The sequence below is a fragment of the Muscardinus avellanarius genome (genome assembly GCF_963383645.1).
Source record: "Muscardinus avellanarius genome assembly, chromosome: 12".
Taxonomy (NCBI): Eukaryota; Metazoa; Chordata; class Mammalia; order Rodentia; family Gliridae; genus Muscardinus; species Muscardinus avellanarius.
In genome coordinates this window covers 75,096,801-75,112,440 of record NC_137798.1, presented here as the reverse complement: position 1 = coordinate 75,112,440, position 15,640 = coordinate 75,096,801, and the positions used below count along the sequence as shown (strand labels likewise).

Here is a 15,640-nt window from a genome sequence, read left to right as displayed (position 1 = left end):
ATCAGTATTACATTTTAAAACTTTATCCATATGATTATTTAGTGTTCCTAACTATATACACTTAGCTGGGCGTGGTGGTGCATGCTTATAATCCCCGTGATTGGGAGGCTGAGACAGAAGGATTGCACAGGTTCGAAGCCAGTCTCAGCTACTTAGTGAGGCTCTCAGCAACTTAGTGAGACCCTGTTTCCAAATAAAATATATAATAGGTCTGGGAGTATAGCCTGGAGGTAGAAAACCCCTGTGTTCCACCCCCAGTACAACAACAACAACAACAACAACAACAACAACTATGTACACTTAGATTACTGTCCGTTACATACTACCACAAAATGTTCTTCAGTGAACAAATTTCTTACATTATTTTTTATAGATGGGATGATAACATGTCTGACTGTAATGAATTTGAAATTGAAAGGGGACTCTTAATAACTAGTTTATTGAAAAACTACTTCTAGTGCCTTACCCTAATATTGCAGTTACTGTTTGTTTTATAAGGATTTTTTTTTCCCAGATTTTATGTCATTGGGTCCCAACAACTAACTTTGAGGTAGAGAGGGCAGATTTTTTTTTTTTTTTTTTTTTTTTTTGTGGTACTGGGGATGAAACACTTCTACCTCCAGGCTACATTCCCAGACTTGTTTTATATTTTATTTGGCAACAGTGTCTCTTAAGCCAGCGGGGCTGGCTTTGAACCTGTGCAATCCTCCTATCTCTGCCTCCCAAGCGTGGGGATTACAAGCATGCGCCACCACGCCCAGCGTGAGAGGGCAGAATTTTTTAATCCTTATTTTACAGAAAAGAAAGCTGAGGATCAGAAGTAAACTGAGTTGCTTCAGTCCCTATGTCTGGTAAGTTATAGAGTTGAACTTGGAACCAGTTCTTCTGACTTTGATTTGCTTCTGCAATACCTAAAAGGAACATGGAAAAGGATAAACTTCAGTTTGTGGTTAAAGCAGGAATTGAAAGATTTAGCTATACATGTGTCTTTTTCAGAACATAGTGCCTGACACCTGGTACATAATCAGTAATTTTTATTGGACAAATGAACTGAGAGTTATATAGGTATATGTATAGCCCAGGTTTGAATTTGATTTGATCTGATTTTATTTAGTGCTGAGAATTGAACCCAGGACCTCCAGCGTGCTAGGCAAGTACTCTACCACTGAGCTAGACCCTTGTCCAGGTCTGAATTATAATGACATTGCTCAATTCTCTGGCAACTCCCATTTATTGCAGCAGGCTTTGAGTTATAGATGAGTTCAATTCCATAAATGTGATTGAAGAAAAGTCTTCAGGTCAATTTAAGAGTTCTTATTTTAAATGGTTTGGTTCATTTACAACAGAAGTAGCAATGGGTTATAAATGTTCCTATATAATGTGATATTTGGGGATGGATAATAGACTCTACTTGCTGGTTTATAATAAATCTCAGTATGATTTCATCCACTCTCCTTTTTTTAGACACTGTTCTATTGCTTTGAATAACCTTTAGCAAAGTTTCTCCTCTTGTTAACTCCTGTATTGCATTCAGCTGCTTAACATTTTCTTCCTGTTCCCCAGATGCCCAGAGACAACAGCAGTCTGGTGAGAGACTCCAACCATAGTGAGGATGTTGGATTTCATCGATGATTTTCTCTAAATAGTTTGTTTCAGCATTGGGAGAGACTGGCCTCGGCCCCTTGCTCAAACCTGCCACAGTTTGGAAGTCATTTCCAAGCCTTCCATAATCTGGTTACATCTACCTTTTCACTTTACCTTAGATTGCCAGACCCCATCCCCTCAGCAACACCTCCCATCGTTTATGATACAAATTAAAGATGTAATTTTGTGTGTATGTGGTACTGGGAATTGAAACTGCAGCCCTATTTCTTTTCTTTTCTTTTTTTTTTTTTTTTTTGGTGGTACTGGGGTTCCTGGAAGCCCTTCTACCTCTGGGCTACACTCCCAGACCTATTTTTACATTTTTATTTGGAAACAGGGTCTCCTAAGCCAGCGCGCGCGGCTGGCTTCGAACCTGTGTGATCCTCCTGTCTCCGCCTCCCAAACGAGGGGACTACAAGTGTGCGCCACCACGCCCAGCCCTTTATTTCTATTTTCATTTTGAAACAGGGTATCGCTAGGTTGATGAGAGTCTCACTACTGGCTGAGGCTGTCCTCAAATCTGTGATCCTCCTGTCTTAGCCTCCCAAATACTGGAATTATAAGTGTGCACCACCATGTCTAATTAAAAACATGTTTTAGTAACTTAAATCTCCTATTTTTTTTATGCTTTACCCTTCAAGGAAGTTAAAACAGTTATAGGAGTAGCTCTTTCTAATGTGTATCTTAAGTCTTTATTGCTGTTGTTAATTTTCTGGCATCAGAAACTCCATGTATAAGATCCATTATTTAAAATACAGAGTCTTAAGCCGGGCATGGTGGCGCATGCTTGTAATCCCCGCGCTTGGGAGGCAGAGACAGGAGGATCACATGGGTTCAAAGCCAGCCTCAGCTACTTAGTGAGGTGCTCAGCAACATAGTGAGACCCTGTTTCCAAATAAAATGTAAAATAGGTATGGGAATATAGCCCGGAGGTAGAAAGCACCTGGGTTCCACCCCCAGTACCACTAAATAAATAAATAAATAAATAAATAAATAAATAAATAAATAAATAAAATGCAGAGTCTTGCGGGCGTGATGGCGCACGCTTGTAATCCCCACGCTTGGGAGGCAGAGATAGGAGGATTGTGCAGGTTCGAAGCCAGCCCCACTGGCTTAAAAGACCCTGTTTCCAAATAAAATATAAAACAAGTCTGGGAGTGTAGCCCGGAGAAAGAAGGGTTCCATCCCCAGTACCACCAAAAAAAAAAAAAAAGAGTCTCTGCTGTTTCTCTCTTTGGTCACGTTTTTGTTTGTTTTAAATTGTAGATCATTTGCCTTGCTAGTACTCTGTTCATACTCTGGGCTTCAGGTGTAAGCTTTCATCCTAGCAATGGCAAGAAATTTTTAGAAAGCTTACGTATGTCACTTTAAGTATCTATTTTCTATTTAGATCAGTAAAGGACTGGTGACTATGACTATTCCTTCCAATTGCACCCAACATTTTGTTTTTTAATTGCTTCCAAACGGTCTTGATTCTCCTTGAATTGTGGCCATGACCAGTACCTAACATAAAGAAGACCCTAAGGAAGTTCTTTTTTTTTTAATGCATAAATAAAATCCTGTCATGACAGTGGTCTCTGTAAATGAAATATTTTCTACAGCTTAGTGGTTGGTTCATGAAAATAGCACTTTGTTAGTCAGAAGTCAGCTTTCTATATTTTATTGTGATAAGAATTCTTAGATCTACCCTATTAACAGATTTTGAAGTATACAATCTAGTACTATTATCTATAGGCACAGTGTTGTACAACAGATCTCTAGAACTTAATTCATTATGCAAACTAAACTTTTATATTCATCCAAAATAGTCAAACTCATAGAAATAAAGAATAGAATGGTGTTTTTAGGAGGGTAGAAAATGGGGAGCTGCCAAACAATGGATAGTCAGTTTTGTTTTACCTGAATAAAACTTGGCCATCATTGTACCCAAGTATATGATTGATTGCACTTGAGGTAAACAGGTAGAGTAAATTTGGTTTTAGTCTACTATGAAGTGATAGTTAACCTTTCTATTTATGAGGTTTCTTGTCAGTACATACACCACTGATACCTTCCCACAACACAAAATAGAAAAGGAATAAATGAAACTTCTAAGGTCACTTTTTCCAAAATTCTATTATACACAAACTCTTCAGAATTTTGAGAGAAGACAGATATGGAGGGGAACATTTGGCCAGGAATCTTTTCCCCACTTAATTAGGAAGTATTCATAATTGGTTAAAAGTATAGCTACTTCTCATGAACATAGTTAATCCTGTTACATCAATACCAGAAATATTAGGAATTGGGTTCTCTGAATGCCATCAACAGGAATAAAGTAAAATGTTAGCAAGTGCTTATATTTTTAAAGAATCACATTTTTAAGTTGTATGTAGATCTTTATATATTCAACATCTCATCTTGATCACTCTATATCTTTGGTCCTACCTGATCTGAATGGGCAGTTCTGGGTACTCTTGACCTTTGCCAGTTATATTATTTATTGACCTTTCTCATGACTATTCACTAGCCACCTCACAGTCTTATTTGCCAGCCTCTCCACCCTATAAGGCCTTTTCTCGCTTTTTCTTTTCTTTTCTAATTCCTTCCTTCATCCCCATCCCCTTCATTCCTCCATGATTTTCTCAGGGCTGGGCTTCAACATCGTCGGTGGGAAAGATCAGCAGTATGTCTCCAACGACAGTGGCATCTACGTCAGCCGAATCAAAGAGAATGGAGCTGCAGCCCGGGATGGGCGGCTCCAGGAGGGTGATAAGATCCTCTCGGTGAGAACTGGCTTCTGCCTCCTTTGCTGTACTTTGTTCCCAAAACTCTAGGTCCTACCCAAACCCCTTTTTTTGTGAAGATTTGTGCCTGCCCGTTTGGATCTGGAAGTAATAAGATAATATAATTGAGTGGGCGGAATCTTGATCAGTCTTCCAGTACCACCATTCGTTGGGCTAGGAGGAAATACCATCTTCATTTGACATAGCAAATTAAAACCAGAATGTGAAGTTACTTGCCCAAGTTCAAAATACTCAAGGGAGGTGTGAGGAACCTGTGTGGGGAAAGGGCTCTAAACCCCACAATTCTATCTTTCTTCATTTTATCACCTTTCTTTTGTTGAGTAAAACATTAATTTGTAGCTAGGCATGATGGTGCATTCTTATAATCTTAGTACTTGAGAGGCTGAGACATGAGGATCTCAGGTTCAAAGCCAGCATGTGGTAACTTAGCAAGAGCTAAGGGCTAGAAATGTAACTCAGAGACAGAATTCCTTGGGTTCAATTCCTAGTACCACAAAAACAAGATTAGAAAACATTAATTTGTGACCTCTTTGGGGAGAAATATTGACACTTATAAATGGATTTAAATTAACTTCAAAGAAGGAAGATAGGAACTGAGTGTCTTTCAGACTTAGAGCCCTTTCTTGAAATTTGACTTGAATATCTGTCAAACTATGCTCGAAGTTCATCCTGCTGCTCTTATTACATGGTATCATTAGTTTTATTATTTTCTGGAATTTCCTCAAGGACAGGAACCTTTTCAAACCTTTTTATACACTAGCACAGTGTTAAGTATATGTTTAAGAAATGAACAAGTTAGGAACTTTGGGCAAACCTAGACAGTTGACTACTGTAGACCCATACTTCCATAGAGTCTTCAAATACATTAGAATAAGTTTGTAGTAAATCAGAATACATGCAAAGTAAGATTTTTGTATATGGGGAGGCGAATGAGGATTAAACCCAGGGGCTTGCTCACTCTGAGCTACACCCCCAGCCCTTATTTATTTATTTATTTATTGATTGATTGATTGATTGATTGATTGAAGCAGGGTCTAACCAAATTACAGAGGGTCTCACTAAGCAGTTGAGGCTGGCCGTGAACCTGCGATTCTCCTGTTTTATATTTCCAACTACTAGGATTATAAGAATGCATCACCACACTTAGCTAAAATAAGAATTTTAAAAACTATTAAAATGCACAATATACTTCAATCTCCATTTTTCATTTCGGTTCCCTACCATTGGTTATGAAATCACTAAGACTCTTGTGGGAGGTAAGGGGCGTAGGTCATTCTTTTTTTTGGGTGTGTATGTTACTGAGGATGAACTTAGTGGGTGTCATACCTCCAAGCTATGCCCCATTCCAATTTTATTTATTTATTTTTGAAACAGGGTCTTGCTAAGTTTCTGAGGCTGGTCTTGAACCTATGATTCTCCTGTCTTAGCCTCCGTGTTGGGATTATAAGCTTGTGCCACCATGCCTGGCAAGATCTTTTCATTTTTAAAAAAAAATAATCTTCAAGGCCAGGCGTGGTGGTGCATGCTTATAATCCCCGTGGTTGGGAGTCGGAGACAGGAGGATCACGCAGGTTCGAAGCCAGCCATGCTGGCTTTAAGAGACCATGTTTCCAAATAATAATATAAAATAGGTCTGGGAGTGTAGCTTGGAGGTAGAAGGGCTTCTAGGAACCCCAATACCACCAAAAAAAAAAAAAAAAATCTTCAGGGTTACTAAAGATGTACAGCTTATTACTTGGAAACAGCACAGGTGATTAGTATGATTGGAGAAGTGCTGAAGTGTGAGCTTTACATTTCTGGGAGTTAGAACTGGCTACAAAGGACTAAACTTAAAGGAACATTTGAAGCGGGGGTAGGTCTTCTTGGGGAAAAAGCACTTACCTTCTTTTCCACTTGTGTCAAGGACCATTGGACCATGAGCCCATGATCTGAAGAGGGGAAAATTTTCTCTATTGTTTCTTATGAATTAAATAGGACAGGAGAGCTTAGTTGGGAGAAGGCTGGAATAAATGGATGAATTATAAGCCTGATTTTGAACCTGCCTCCATAAGATAGGTAAATCCCAGCCGGGTGTATAATCCCCGTGCTTGGGAGGCGGAAACAAGAGCGCGTAGGTTCGAAGCCAGCCTCTCTGGCTTAAGAGACCCTGTTTCCAAATGAAAAAAATATATGTATGTATGTATGTATGTATGTATGTATGTATGTATGTCTGGGGGTGTAACCCGGAGGAAGAAGGGTTTCCAGGAATGCCAGTACCACACACAAAAAAAGGATAAGTAAATCCCTTTAAATATTTAGCTTTGTTTTTAATTTTCTTTTTTGAGTTACATCTCATGCCGTTCAGTTGACTGTTGATTAAAGGATGTGTGTGTGAAGTCTCCTGGTCCTCTTAGTTGTCAGCTTATTGGATTACCCCCCCCCCCCCATCTATCCCAGTAAAGGCAGAGATACAAAGGAAAGAAAAGAGAGGACTTCTACCTTTTCTTCACTTGGTATCCTGAGTAAGAGATTGGGCTTAGAAGAATGGTTCTTAGCACCTCTTCAAGAAGATGTTAGTCCCCAGAAAATCACAACAAGCAGCTATTAGAGCTACATAAATTATCTCATGAATCTTTCTTAAAAAGGTGTCCTAACTGTTGCAGAATACAAATATAGATCATGGATGACTTTATTTTGTTCTACCAACTGTTTTTGTTACTTTGCAGTCCAATAAGTTTCTGCTAGACCCTGCTTATCAATTGTCATAGTGGTAATTTACCTTTCACATAATTTACGTTTCATATTAAAGAGTTTAGGGAACCAGCATGGTGGTACACTCATAGACTCCCAGAAGTTGGAAGGCTGAGACAGTAGGTACAATCACAGCTTTGAAGCCAGCTTCAGCAACTTAGACCCTGTTTTTTTTTTGGTTGTTGTTGTTTTGTTTTGTTTTTAACGGCTTGGTATGTAGCTTAGAATGCCCCAGGTTCAATCTCCAGAAAAAAAAAAAGTTTAGGAGCATATTATTTCCTGTGGCTTTCTGGAAAAAAAAAAAAAAAGATGTCCTAAATATATGAATCAGCTTGTAGTAGTACAAACTGAGATTAGGTTTTTAAAGGTATAGCATGTAGTTAGGTCTATGGAATTTCATATTTTGACACACAAATCCCGGTGTCTCCAAATAGGCTCTGTGGATGAAGAAAGACTTGACAGTACAAACCATTAAGTGTCTCCATCTGTTTGGCTCACTGTATCCCTTTTATGCACTTAAGTATTCATTTATTATTGGATTTGACATCTTCATCAATTAATGCTAAATTATTTATCAACATATATTCCCATTTACTATTTTTTTTTTTTTTTTGGTGGTACTGGAGTTCCTGGAAGCCCTTCTACCTCTGGGCTACACTCCCAGACCTATTTTTACATTTTTTTATTTGGAAACAGGGTCTCCTAAGCTAGCGCACGCGTCTGGCTTCGAACCTGCGCGATCCTCCTGTCTCTGCCTCCCAAGCGCGGGGATTACAAGCGTGCGCCACCACGCCCGGCTCCCATTTACTTTTTATGGATTTTCTTATTCTCCTGACATGGGTTATTTTTCCATGTTGGAAATATACTACACTTTTTTCTACTAACTTTTGCTAGGTAATTGAACTAAGAATGTGTTCCTTCCTTAGCACACACACATCCATTTTAAATAACTAATAGAAGTATCATTCAGTGATCTATAAATTTGAGCTATTTGACTATTAACTTAATCTTTTCCTTCTTTCCAAATAATGTCTACATATCTTGATTTCAAGTTCTAAAATCGAATAACTGTATAGTATATCATGTAGTTCCCTCTTTTCTCATCAAAAGTGACACTTGATTTTTTTATTATTACTGTGTATGTAACTAAAACAGAAAAAAATAGTGTAAATGATTTTTTAAGGTCATTTGAAACAAAAATGAGTAATAGAAGAACAGAACTGAAGTTAAGATGAAGACTGGAAATTTTATCATCCATCATTCATTGTGTGAGTGTGTGTGTATGTGTGTGTGTGTGTGTACACGCGTGCGTGCGTGTGTGTATACTCGCATTGGAGAGGGTGGTTTGATACTGGAATAGATTACCATGTAAACTGGAGAAATTTTCTTTTTGTTCAAATGAAAAACTCTCGACCATACATGGTGACACATGCCTGTAATTCCAGTACTTGGGAGGCTAAGACGGAAGGATCACAAGTTTAAGGCCAGCCTGGGCAACTTAGCAAGACCCTGTTTCAAAAAAATAAAATGGAGCTGGTGTAGTTCAGAGATGAATGCCACTGGGTTCTATCCCCAGTCTCTCCTCTCCTCTCCTCTCTTCTCTTCTCTTCTCTTCTCTTCTCTTCTCTTCTCTTCTCTTCTCTTCTCTTCTCTTCTCTCTCTCTCTCTCTCTCTCTCTCTCTCTCTCTCTCTCTCACACACACACACACACACACACACACATACATGTACACACCCCTAAACTCTCTTTAAGTTTATTTACCCTGTATGCCTGCCTAATAAGAATAGTCAGTCCTCAGTGAACTCTATTTTTATGAAGCTCAGTTTATGTAGCTGGTATATTATACTGAGTATACTGAGTAGATGAATGTCCCATTTTAAGCAAATCCTTTCTAAAACAAAATGGCATAGGTTGGGTCATTAGCCAGCTGCACTGCATATTCTGTTCAAGTACAGTTCTCAGCTGGGTACATCTATTGTACTTGATGGCGTTCAGAACACTATGTCAGATATTATGAAAACTACAAAGCAAATGAAAGACTCTTCCACCCTTAGATTGGAAATCAGGGAAAGATGCAGCAGAAACCCCTATCTTCCTCAGTGGCAAGAACATTGAAATATAACAAAGTGCTCCTAAGGCAGAGTGGCTTTTTTTTTTTAATCTTTGAATCTCTAGCACCTAGGCCTGTATCTAGCACAGGCTAAATGTCTAATTTAGTTCAATGAATTAATCACTCCATTATAATACACTTTTTTGACTGGGCATGATTAAGTAGCTTTTATTCTTTCCCTTTGATTAAAAAAGACAAAAGGATCTTTGTAAACAATTAAAATATCTGCAGTACAATTTGACATAAATGCTTATTAAAGCGAGCCCAATCTTTCTCTGTGGCTTTACATCTGCATTTATATTATCCCATAGAACTTGTGTTATAGTTTATTCTGAGACAATTCAAAATTCCTAATTATCCAAGAAAACATTTTAGTCTGGAGGGATGGTAGTGATAATAAGGAAGTCAGTATATTCTGGCTTTGTGTGAATATTTCAACAAGGATTTGGGTATGTTGAATTGGGGGTACCATATTATCCAGGATTAGGCATCCATCAAGAAACTGGCAAGTCCCAAAGTACACATAGAATAAAAATTGGGAGTTGTCTTATAGAGATTGGTTGAAATTGTGAAAGATTACATGAAAGAGAAGGAAAGATGGAGAACTGCCAGTGGTGAACACTTATCCTAAGAAGTAGGAAAGAAGAGAGGAATTGGGGATGAAGTAAGAGAGCTAAGTGTTCATAAGCGAAATAGGAGATAATTGCAAAAGGAAAGTGGTAGCTGAAAGCTGAGAAAGACATAAAGGCTTTGTGATTGGAAGTCACTGCTGATCTTCAGGGGAGCATGTTCTTCCCTCACACCTCATATACTATGAGATTACTAGGGCATTAAGACCAAAGATACTGAAGAAGTAGAGGCAGTGTGTGTAAACAGTTCTTTCAACAGCTTTGCAGTGTCAGTGATGCCAGCAGCTTTAGCCAGGGACCTGCCTGGACTCCAGTTGTTCATAGTCATTCAGCTGCCCACCTGCATAAGAAATAAGCAAACAATGCAAGAAGGAAAAGTGAATTTTATGCAGTTGAACTTTGATCAAGCTCGAGAGGAGCAGCTAAATTACTTTTCTGTAGGTCCCACAAAAGTTAGAATTTATAGAAACAGCCAGGCATGGTGGTGCAGCTTATAATCCCTGCGCTTGGGAGGCTGAGACAGGAGGATCACACAGGTTCAAAGCCAGCCTCAGCTACTTAGTGAGGCTCTCAGCAACTCAGTGAGACCCTGTTTCCAAATAAAGTATAAAAATAGGTCTGGGAGTATAGCCTGGAGGTAGAAAAGCCCCTGGTTCCACCCTCAATACCACCAAAAACAAAAGCCAGGTTATATATACTTATGTAGATTTAACTAGGCTATGTTAATCAGAGAATATGTCAGCTTCAGCTTCCTTGGTGGCTGTCCTCAGCATGAGGAAGGCTTTGTTCTCAGCATGAGGAAACTTAGGCACTGTTTCTAAAGAGGAGAAAAGATAGGTAAAGGGTTGTAGCAGATTCCAAGAAATACTTGTACTGTTTTCTTTATAGAGGAAGATAATTTTAGTTGAGAAGGAGCAGAAAGGATAAATACTACAGAAGAACCTACAGAAGAAAGTTGCTGTAAGGAGGCTAGAAGGAATATGACCAAGGGTATCTGGGTAGTTTAGCATTGGTAAAGGAAGGAGATCTAACACAGAGACGAGGGGAAAGGAACAGTGAGAGGGCGGCATCATGGAATTCTGAGGGAAAGGTACATAAGGGAGAGTGAGAGCCAGAGAGCCAGGCCCAGTGGCACATGCTGTCATCCCTACTTGGGAGACTGAGGCAGGAGGGTCTCAAGTTCAAGGCCAGCCTGGGTAACTTGGTGAGATTCTGTTTCAAAATAAAAATAAATAAAAAGGGCTGGGGTTGTAGTTTAGTGCTAGAATGCTCTGGGTTCAATCCACAGTACTACCAAAAGAGAAAAAAAGGGATCTGCAAAGGTACTTTGATCTTCTTTCCACTTTTTAAAAACTCTTAACTGGCCATGGTGGCACATGCCTGTAATCCTAGTACTTGGGAGGCCAAGCCTGGGGAATTGCAGATTTGAGGCCAGCCTCAGCAACATAGACCCTCAGCAACTTAGTAAGACCCTGTTTCAAAGTAAATAAAATTGGGCTGGGGTTATAGTTCATAAGTAGAGTGCCCCTGGGATGAATTCCTACAACCACCACAAACAAAACAAAACAACACAAAAACCTCTATCCTTAGCTCGACTCTAAGCTTCAGTTGCTGCTTCAACAAAAACAATATATAGTGTTCTGCTTCATTGAGTTGATTGTGAGAATGAAATTAGATAATGTATGTAAAGCATAGAACCTATAAATATATTAAGTGGTCTTGCTGCAGGTATGGATAATGACATTGACATTAGAAAAATATGTAATCTTAGCCGGGCGTGGTGGCGCACGCTTGTAATCCCCGCGCTTGGGAGGCTGAGACAGGAGGATCACTCAGGTTTGAAGCCAGCCTCAGCTTAGTGAGTCTCTCAGCAACTTAGACTCTTTTTAAATAAAATATGAAATAGGTCTGGGAGTGTAATTCAGATGTAGGAAGCCCCCTGGGTTCCACCCACAGTAACACACACACACACACACACACACACACACACACACACACACACGGATGGATGGATGGATGGATGGATACATAAATAAGATAAAAATGTGTAATCTTGCCCAAAGTGGGCTGTGCTGTGTCACTGGTTGCATCATAGTATAAGACATAGTATATACTTGTGGCCAGTATCACTTCTAATACAATAAAATATCAGTATTCAGCCAAGAGTGGTGGCGCACGCTTGTAAATCCTCGCACATGGGAGGCTGAGACAGGAGGATTGCATAGTTCGAAGCCAGCCTCAGCTACTGAGTGAGGCTCTTAGCAACTTAGCAAAACCCTGTTTCCAAATAAAAAATAGAAAATAGGTCTGGGAGTATAGCCTGGAGGTAGAAACCCTCTGGGTTCCACCCCCAGTACCATACACACAAAAAAAGTATCAGTATTCCTTGATATCTTTCACCTCTAAATGGTAGGAGTGACCTGCATTTGAAATATCTTTTTAAGGGTTTATGTCATCAAAGAAATAATAATGTTTTTTAGTAAATTTGAGGATGATATGAATATCCATGGACTCAAGGAAATTTGTTTACAATAGGATTAGCCCAATAGTATGGACTACTATGGACTTATATCAGAATAAAACATGAGAAAGTTCATAGAATTATGTTTCCAGAGTTGAAGTTGGCAATGCTGAGAATGAGGTGATATTGTGGAAAGGAAACAGGTTAATGCTCATGGAAGACATACAAATACAGTAACAGAATCCCACTTGACAAAACCAGAAGCTAAGATGAAAGAGAAATCATTTTATTTTATCTTAACCTAGATTCTATTCATATGGGCGATGAAACTTCAGTTGTGAGAAACAGTAACTTTGAAAATGAAAAACAGGATGCTCTAGTGGCAGGATCAGTTAGCACATGATATTTATAAGACAGTGTAGGTGGAGTGGGGGAGAAGAAAGTTTAAAAAGTTGAGTTCTAAGTAACCCTGCCTATACTACTAGCTCTTGGGATTTTCTCTGTAGGATTTTTTTTTTTTTTTTAAGATTTGGCCACATGAAAAGAACTTGTGGACTTATGAGAATTAGCTGTCTGCCTCTCTTAATATTCTCCCTTGATGTTTTTGACAGGTAAATGGCCAAGACCTAAAGAATCTACTGCACCAGGATGCTGTAAACCTCTTTCGTAACGCAGGCTATGCTGTGTCCCTGAGAGTGCAGCACAGGGTAGGTGTCACTTGAAGCCAGAACCTGGCAGCAGGCTTTTGTACCATCCTTGTGAATGAAACTGTGGGTATAATCTTCAGGGTATGTTTTGCTCCGTTTGATACTATTACTACCTTGAAGAGCCTATCTGGGACAGGGAATGGTCCTCTAATATTTCTCCTTATCATTAAAGGAAATTAATAATAGTATGCTTATAACCCCAGTTTGTACTTTCAAAGTAATATTCCTTACAGATAATATTTGAAAATCAGATTAAAGTAGATGGGGAGGGGATAAAATCACCTTTATATTTTGTTAGGAAAATAACTATATGCCTTTCCTTGAAAACTCTTATTTATAAAACCAATTTATAAAATTCTGACTTCAAAAATAGTATATTTTCTGGCTTTCACTATTTGCTTTTTCCAATCACTGTCATGAACCCTTCTCTTATTAAAGTGGTGACTCTCTTAACAAAAGCTCCAGTACTCAAAAGGGGAGCACCAGGAATAAGGAGATGGGCTTTTTTGTTTCTAAAGTATGAGAAAATTTATGTGGTAGATAACAGCGAGTTAGGTTCTTTGGAAGGCATGTGGGAAGTGATTTGCAGTGTTTGCTTTAGGGATGTCCACAGATAATCCTAATAAAACAGGCTCAGGGAGTTAGCCTAGACCTAAAAACACGTCTTCCTATTGAGCATGACTTCTCAGGACATCTATCTCATCAAGAAAGAAATGAAAGCTGGGTGTGGTGGTGCATACTTGTCATCCCAGCATTCAGGAGGCTGAGACAGGAGGAATGCGTCTCGTGGACAGTCTCAGCTACTACTTAGTGAGGCCCTTTGCAACTCATTGAGACCCTGTTTCAAAATAAAGAATAAAAAAAAAAAAAATAGGGCTGGAGCGTAGGAGGTAGAATGCCCCTGAGTTCCATCCCTAGTACCACGGCAACAAAAAAAAAAAAAAAAAAAAAAAAAAAAAAGGGAAGAAAGACATGAAAAGATGTAGAGCTGTAATAAAGGATATAAAAGATAGTTTGTGCAGTCTTGCCTTTCATATGGAGGGATCAGTTTTGCAGATTATTGAGTTTAAATCTAACTGAAACAAGGGAGCACCTTTATTATTTCAAGTTAGCCATTAATTTGATATTGAAAAGGTCCACCCTAGAAAAAATAATGACTGAAACAAAGTAAGACAATCCAGTCTTGAAAGTTAATACTTAAGCAATAGAAAATTACAACTAGGGTATAATGTATTTTTACTTCACTTATTTACATCTGATCCTTTAACCTCTGTTCCATATAGGTTTTCCTTTTACTTCTGTTCAGTTACAGACTAGGGCATGAAGGACAAGACCCCATCTTAGGAGGAATGAATACTTGTGGAAATTGGAAAGCATTTCCAAGCGATGGCATTGCACCAGTGTCAACATTGCCTGTATCTGCTCTTAGTGCACCCTCATGTCTAATAATCTAAGGAAACATTTCTAGGAAGATACTTCTTTCCTGTACTTTCCCCTTCTCGGTAATATCCAGAATCCACGCAGAATCAATAGGTCTTATATCACATCTTCATTTTCCTGATGTAAACCATATACAGTAAGATGGATAACTATGGAAACAGAAGTCACCTGCCTTGCCATCAGGGTCCCCTTGGGACTCATCAGACTTCTTTACAGAGAATCTTGTGTCACCGGCACATCAGCTCAGGACAGAGAGAGGGGGGGGGGGGGATTCTTTTGGTAGGAAGTGCTTGGGGTTTACAGTTTTGGTGACCAAAATCATGTATCAACCTGGATGTTCCAGTAGTGGTAAACATAGAGTAGTAGAGTCTAGAGTTAACGTATTTCTTTCCCTTTCAGTTACAGGTGCAGAATGGACCTATAGGACATCGAAGTGAAGGGGAGCCAAGTGGTATTCCCATGGCGATGATGCTACTGCCAGTGTTGGCCCTAGCCATGGTTGCAGCTTGGGCTTTCATGAGATACCGGCAGCAGCTTTGAGAGCTTGAAAGGCTTGCTGTCTTTGAGTGCTCCCAGTGAACTTAGTTTTCTTATCTTCCTTCCCCACTGTTCCTCATATGCTTCCTTCTCTTTGTATAGCCAATACATAATTTAAAGTGACTGATCCCCACCTGGAACTTTGCTGTTCAAAATCTGCAAGTCTCCGTATTCTAATGGAAGAGTAAAGGTATAATTTGAAGGAAAGCTGAAGAAAAGACTTGTTTAGAAAAAAGAAGTTATGTATTTTACTAGGACTGCCAGTGAAAATCAGCTACCACCAAAGAAGGAAAGATCTAGTCTTCTGTCACCGTGGAGAATGCCTTTTTTCTTACCTGGTATGCCTTGAAGCCTAGCTGTATGACATGAAATGAAGAGAAAATTTTTCTTTTTAATCTTCCTTGGGAAGTTTGTGGCCTTTATTTAATTTTTTAACTATATACCTGGTGCCTATATTGGGCACTTTTTACTTTTTTAAAAAAGCAGATCCATATATTTAGTACACAGATATATCCATATATGGTAGTAAAATATTGATGCCTTATGAAAAATTAAAGAGGTGAGAAAATTATTCTGTGGTTTCTAGGTTTTTGGT

The 15,640-nt window shown here is 39.0% G+C and overlaps 1 protein-coding gene across 1 annotated transcript in view; it reads left to right on the top strand.

Moving 5' to 3' along the window:
* Positions 1 to 15,048, top strand: part of LOC308271343 (synaptojanin-2-binding protein) — a gene marked incomplete at both ends in the record, with an annotated part of 39,341 nt that extends 24,293 nt beyond the window's left edge. The window contains 3 exons of the mRNA XM_080707646.1: positions 4,273 to 4,409; positions 12,973 to 13,068; positions 14,908 to 15,048. Coding sequence (XP_080563772.1) covers positions 4,273 to 4,409; positions 12,973 to 13,068; positions 14,908 to 15,048 — 374 coding nt within the window. The remainder of the gene's footprint in view (positions 1 to 4,272; positions 4,410 to 12,972; positions 13,069 to 14,907) is intronic.
* Positions 15,049 to 15,640: the final 592 nt, after the last annotated feature.